Genomic DNA, 7,187 nt, shown 5'->3' on the forward strand with positions numbered 1-7,187 from the left:
TTTGGGTTTTGTTTTGTTTTTTTTTTAATAATTAAAGAACTGTTTGCACAGCACTAAATGTGGTGCTTAGAACGCAGTTGTTCTTTTTTAATTTAATTTCAAATATTATACCCCTTCCTAGTTTCCCCCACACTATCCCCAAAGCCCCCTCCCCCCCCCCCCCCCGCCCTCCTCCCCACCCACCCACTCCTTCTTCCTGGTCCTGGCATTTCCCTGTACTGGGGCATAACATAGAGACTGTTATTCAAACAGCACTCATGACACTGACTGAAATTTCCATTTCTGTCTGTGGATCCCTAGGATCAAGGTACAGCTAGAATATAATTTGCAATGGCTACTCCATAATGATTGAATGACTCACTAGTGATTAAAGTACTCGCACATAGAGCCATGAGCCGGAGACACTCACCTGTCTGTTAAGCAGCCATATAGGGTATTTCCTACTAACACACCAGTCAAGAATACAAACTTAGCTATAGAATCCAGTGACTGAGATTCACACACCAGGTCCCACTGAAAGATATCAAAACCATCAAAGAAAGGCCCATAGCCTGTCAGACTATAGCAAAATGCTTCAACATATTTCATTCTAGAAAACACCTGAACTCTTCTCCCATTTAACGCCATCTGACTTCTACCATAATGATCTCAGATTAAACACACTTGACTCAAGAAATCTTCCCTTAGTAACTATGGCCTAATTCTTTAGGTTGCACTACTGACTTGTAATCCATGCTAAGAAATTCTCAAACTTGGTCGTATACTGCAATAATTTAAGAACCTTTAAAAATGTTCTGGATCCCATACCCAAATATATCCTCTCATAATAAATGATTGATAGATAGATAGATAATATAGGTATAGATATAGATATGTTGACAATACTGAAGTTGGAGACCAGGACCTTGTGCACAACCCCATTTACTCTATCACAGAAGGCAAAGTATTGAGACTTCAGAGTGCTAGGGGTGGAATCCTGAGCTCATACATGCCACACAAGCATTATACCAGTGATCCATACTCCCACACAATTCACTATGGTTTTGTTCAATCTTCTAGATATTTCAAATTTGAAATCAAAGCTGAAAAATAAATACCCACTTGTAATATGTATAACAGAACACATGAATTATTTACTCAAACTTATTTGATACATAAAAATTACTTCTTAAACTGTGGTCATCCCCTAGAGTGAAATAATCAGAACAGGTCCCTATCCTTTATTAGTTTTAGACTCATTGGAAATATGTCTCACATTTAATAGATAAGTAATCAATATTGGCTAAGAGATGAAATCTAAGCTCAGAGCATGTGAACTATCCATGCTATTGCTAAACACCTCTCACAAATATATGACAGGAAATGAAGTCACTTACCTCAGTAACAATGGTGGAGAGGAAGGTGCTTTGGTCATACACNCAGCCATCCACACAGGGCTCTGTGTCTGGTTCTGTCACACTTGAGAAAGTGCCATTCAGATGAAGGAGATGCCACTGTGGTTGGACAAAGCGAAGACACTTCTCTGGTCTCAGGTTGGAGTCCAGGGGGATAGAGACCCTCAGGAGATCATGTTAGCTCAGGATCCCACTGTCATTATCAGAGACAGTGTCATTGTCAAGGATGGGGACCCAGCACCGATGATTGGGAATGGCTGCTGTGAAGTTCTCCAATAGAGAATGAGGAACAATTATTATGTTGCAGATCAAAATGAAAATCATCTGAAGAATCTGGAATCTCCCTAGGCTGCCAACTTGATTCAAAAGGTCCTGAAAGGCCATCCAGGACTAATTACTGTGTCCAAAGGAAAGCACACACAAAAAAATTGCTATTGCGTGAGCCCAAATGATTTAACAAGTTCTTTTTCACTATAGAGATCCTGACCCCTTCTTAATCTGTTCCCTTTCCCTTCTGCATCAGAGCCATAGAACAGCTATTCCCTAATGACTTAGGTGTTAGGTAGTGAAGCTACTTTCTTTAAGGTCATCAAGAGGAACAGACTGCTGAGTTGCTTTCTATAAGGAATCTGTTAAAGATCTACTTTGTGAGACACTTTGTCTGTGCAGTACCTCTTAATTACCTATGGACATTGATCTGAAAATTCTCTGAAAGCAAACTGTAGTTAATCTGTTATGCAGTCTTTTCAGACTATATTATAACTTTCCAGACTTGGTCCTCTGCAGAAGATAACATAGAAAACATTGACACGACAGTAAAAAAGAAAAAAAAATGCAAAAAGCTCCTAACCCAAAACATCCAGGAAATCCAGGACACAATGAGAAAACCAAACCTAAGGATAATAGAAATAGAAGAGAGCGAAGATTCCGAAATTAAAGGACCAGAAAATATCTTCAACAAAATTATAGAGGAAAACTTCTCTAACCTAAAGAAAGAGATGCCCATGAATATACAAGAAGCCTATAGAACTCCAAATAGATAAGACCAAAAAAGAAATTCCTCCCTTCACATAATAATCAAAACACCAAATGCACTAAACAAAGAAATAATATTAAAAGCAGTAAGGGAAAGGCAGACCGATCATAATTACACCAGAATTCTAACCAGAGACTATGAGGGCTAGAAGATCCTGGGAAGATCTCATACAGACCCTAAGAGAACACAAATGCCAACCCAGACTACTATACCCAACAAAACTCTCAATTACCATAAATGGAGAAAGCAAGATATTCCAAGACAAAAACTAATTTATACAATATCTTTCTACAAATCCAGCCCTACAAAGGATAAGAAATGTGAAATGCCAACACAAGGAGGAAAACTACAGCCTAGAAAAAGTAAGAAAGTAATCTTCTTTCAACAAACCCAAAAGAAGATAGCCACACAAACATAAAAGTAACATCAGAAATAACAGGAAGCAACAATCACTGTTCTTTAATATCTCTTAACATCAATGGACTCAATTCCCCAATAAAAAGACATAGACTAACAGACTGGATATGTAAACAGAACCTAGCATTTTGCTACATACAGGAAACTCACCTCAGTGTCAAAGACAAACACAACCTCAGAGTAAAGGGCTGGAAAACAATTTTCCAAGCAAATGGTCCCAAGAAACAAGCAGGAGTAGCCATTCTGATATCAGATAAAATCAACTTTCAACCAAAAGTCATCAAAAATAATAATAATAAGGAAAAATCTACCAAGTAGAACTCTCAATTGTGAAAAATCTATGCTCCAAATGCAAGAGCACCCACATTCATAAAAGAAACGTCACTAAAGCTAAAGCACACATTGCACCTCACACAATAATAGTGGGAGACTTCAACACCCCACTCTCATCAATGGGCAGATCAGGGAAACACAAACTAAACAGAGACACAATGAAACTAACAGAAGTTATGGACCAAATGGATTTAACAGATATCTGTAGAACATTTCATCCTAAATCAAAAGAATAAACCTTCTCCTCAGCGCCTCATGGTACTTTCTCCAAAACTGATCATATAATCAGTCACAAATCAGACCTCAACAGCTATAAGAAGATTGACTCCTATCAGATCAGTACAGATTAAGGTTGGTCTTCAATAACAACAAAAACAACAAACATGGAAGCTTCCACATACACATGGAAGCTGAACAACTATCTACTCAATGATAACTTGGTCAAGGAAGAAATAACGAAAGAAATTAAAGACTTTTTAGAATTTAATGAAAATGAAGGCACAACATACCCAAACTTATGGGACACAATGAAAGCAGAGCTAAGAGGAAAACTCATAGCTCTGAGTGCCTCCAAAGAGAAACTGGAGAGAGCTTACACTAGCAGTCTAACAGCACACATGAAAGCTCTAGAACAAAAAGAAATACATACACCCAAGAGAAGTAGACTGCAGGAAATAATCAAGCTCAGGGCTGAAATCAACCAAAATACTCATGGGAAGAGATACAGAGACAGTGTGGAGAAGAGACTAAAGGAAAGGCCATCTAGAGATTGCCCCACCTGGGGAGATATCCCATAGACAGTCACCAAACCCAGACACTATTGTGGATGCCAACAAGTGCTTGCTGACAGGAACATGATATAGTTGTCTTCTGAGAGGCTCTACATGCCTGGCAACTACAGAGGTGGATGCTCTCAGCCAACCATTGGACTAAGCGTAGGGTCCCCAATGGAGGAGCTAGAGAAAAGACCCAAGGAGCTGAAGAGGTCTGCATCCCCATAGGAGGAACAACAATATGAACCAACCAGTACTCCCAGAGCTCCCAGAGACTAAACCACCAACCAAAGAGTACACATAGAGGGACCCAAGGCTCCAGCCGCATATGTAGCAGAGAATGGCCTTGTTGGACATCAATGAGAGGAGAGACCCTTGGTCCTGTGAAAGCTTGATGCCTCAGTGTAGGGGAATTCCAGGACAGGGAAGCAAGAGTGGGTGGGTTGGTGAGCAAGAGAAGGGGTGATAAGAAAGGGGGTTTTCAGAGTTAAAAAACGAGGAAACGGGATAACATTTGAAATGTAAATAAAGAAAATATCTAATAATAATAAAAAAAAAAATGTCTGTGGCCCAAACCTCCAGTGGTAAAGAAGGAATTCACCTCATTAAAGATAAATAGCCAAAATATTTGAAATGTAAATAAAGAAAATATTTTTTTAAATAACTAAAAATCAAAAATTCAAGGGACAGCACATGCTGATGAGGTTGTGGAACAAGGGGAACACTCCTCCATTGTTGGGAGAATTGCAAACTTGTACAACCACTCTGGAAATAAAGTTGGCAGTTTCTCAGAAAACTGGGGAGAGTTTACCTCAAGACCCAGCTATAGCATTCCTACGCATATACCCAAAAGGTGTTCTACCATACCACAAAGACACATGCTCCACTATGTTCATAGCAGCTTTATTTGTAACAGCCAGAAACTGGAAACATCCTAAAGATTCCTCAAGTGAAGAAAAATATGTGGTTCATTTACACAAGTGTCTTAAGTGGTTAAGTGCATATATACATAGTCCATATATATGTACTCCCAAGCAAGTGCATATATATCCATCTTTGTCTTCCAATAAATGAGACATGAGACTCCTGTGGGCAGGTTCCTTCTGTGGGCAGAAGTGTTCTCCTCCAATCAAACCTTGAACCTCTCTCTTGATGTGGCAGCAGGTGGGCATCATGGTATCTACCTGCCTGTGCCACATGGCATGGCTGTGGGCAGGCCTCTGGGTATCTTCCCTCACCCATGTTCTGTGACATGGAGACAGGCAGGCCTCTGGGTGTCCTCTACCAGCCCATGCCTTGTGGTATGGCTGCTGGTGGGCCTCTGGATAGGTCTCTGGGTGTCCTCTTATAAGTTTTAGGCTAAATTTTGTTATAAGTTTTTTTAAACCACACCCAATAAAGTTACATACAAATCCTGAGGTAGTTTATAGCATAATGTTAAGAGATATGTTTAAGAGCAGAAAGCTAAGAAATCATAGATAGAATTTTTTTTCTACTTTGCCATTTACTTATATTTTATTTTTTCATAATTTCAATTTATCTGAATTTGTTAACATTTAAACATATTTTGAGTAAATAGACTTACATCATATTCTTCTTTCCCTTTTGCACCCCAACTCCTCCCCGAGAGCCCCCTTCAATACCTGCCATACCTTTTATTTTTATTTCTTAAAATTTATAAGATATTATAACAATAAAAATGAGTATTATAAAAGTTGTTTGATGCAAAACAATCAATTGAACAGTCTTTTATAGATGCAGAGGATTTTTAGGAGTAGAATAGCATGAAAAAACCTTAACAATAAGAGACTTTTGGAAGTGTAGAACAGAGGAAGTTTAGATATAAGAGAGTTGAGATTATTTGTGCAGTGGCAGAAGTTATACCATATGAGAGAATTTAGAAATCAAAAGTGTGCCATCTTTGACCATTGAGCTGTACTTAGTCCAAGTCATTTGCAGTAAGACAATGAGGATTTTGTGGGTCAGAGGAAAAAGAGAAAGGGTAGGAAAATAAATCTGCAGGAGGGAGAGTTCCTATAAGCTCTAAAAGGGAGCTGAGAGACAGAAGTCCAGGAGGACAAAGAGATGCTATGGGACTTTCAGGAGGGAGCTGAGAGACTCACATGCCCAAGAAGGCATAGAGAAGCTTTGGCATTGCAGCTCCGAGCGTAGGGGGACTGAAAAGACGGGGAGCAGGGGAGGTAATTGTCATGGTGACAGGTATTTAAACGCAGAGTGGACTGAGAAACTTGTAAGACAGAATGTTCCAATTCACACAGCAGAGGCACCCCTCCCACATGATAGAGGTCCAGTATGGTGAGAGGGGCATCCCAGAATACCAACGTGATGTTTGTAGTACTAGTACACAAAGCAGGCAGCTCTAGGGTGGCACTTATCCAGTATAGGAGAAGAGGAGAAAGCCGCTGAAAAGGTGGGAGGAAATGGCGGGGGGGGCGGGGAGTATCCAAAGCTAACTGTGAAAAAGAGGGTCTATCCTCAATGGCCACCAAGACTGATAATTATTTCACCTAAATCAGAAAAAAATGAGGATATGTGTAATGAAATTATAAGAAAATAATATCTAGGGTAAACATTAGAATGAGCTGAACCCCAAAAAGGAACACAGAAGCATATTTATTGATTGTTACACAAATGTTATTTTTCTAAGTTCAGTTCACTGAAGCTAGACCTCCCTGATGCTTCAGAACCTTGTAGCAGAATTTTTCCCTAATTGATTGATTGGGTAATAAAGATAACAAGAAGCTAATCACTGGGCAAGGAGGAGGTGGGCCTTCCAGGTCTGAGAGAAAGGAAGAGGGAACTCAGGAAAAGGAACAAGTTCTTTTAGTTAGAAAGGCAGGTCTTGCGCGCATCCAACTCGACCAGCAAGAACGACGCTGCAACGGGATCCTTCTGCACACGTTTATTGGGAGAGCTTGATTGTAGAGGCGAAGCGACCCCAAGCCCAGAACTGGTGCTGCTTATATTGGCTACTCTCTCTCTCAGTATCTCACAGTACCTCATTAACATACCTCATTTGCATGTCTCACATCTGACTGGTTATTCTCTCAGTACCTCATTATCATGCCCGGGCCAGGCAGTGTTTTGGTGAAAAACTTTACTGCATAAGTAAGCATTGGTCGTTTGCCCAAACTTATGCATGGTGGCCAGCAGTAGCCTGCACCAATCTGCAACGGCACATGTGGCTTCCCACATCTCCCCCTTTTTGTTTTA

At 40.0% G+C, this 7,187-nt stretch overlaps 1 protein-coding gene across 1 annotated transcript in view; it reads right to left on the minus strand.

The window, feature by feature from the left end:
- LOC110285757 (solute carrier family 22 member 19-like) overlaps window positions 1-1,778 on the minus strand; it is a 38,285-nt gene extending 36,507 nt beyond the window's left edge. Inside the window, 2 exon segments of the mRNA XM_021152149.1 lie at window positions 410-513; window positions 1,377-1,778. Coding sequence (XP_021007808.1) covers window positions 410-513; window positions 1,377-1,778 — 506 coding nt within the window.
- Window positions 1,779-7,187: the final 5,409 nt, after the last annotated feature.

Source organism: Mus caroli, chromosome 19, assembly GCF_900094665.2.
Source record: "Mus caroli chromosome 19, CAROLI_EIJ_v1.1, whole genome shotgun sequence".
Lineage (NCBI taxonomy): Eukaryota > Metazoa > Chordata > Mammalia > Rodentia > Muridae > Mus > Mus caroli.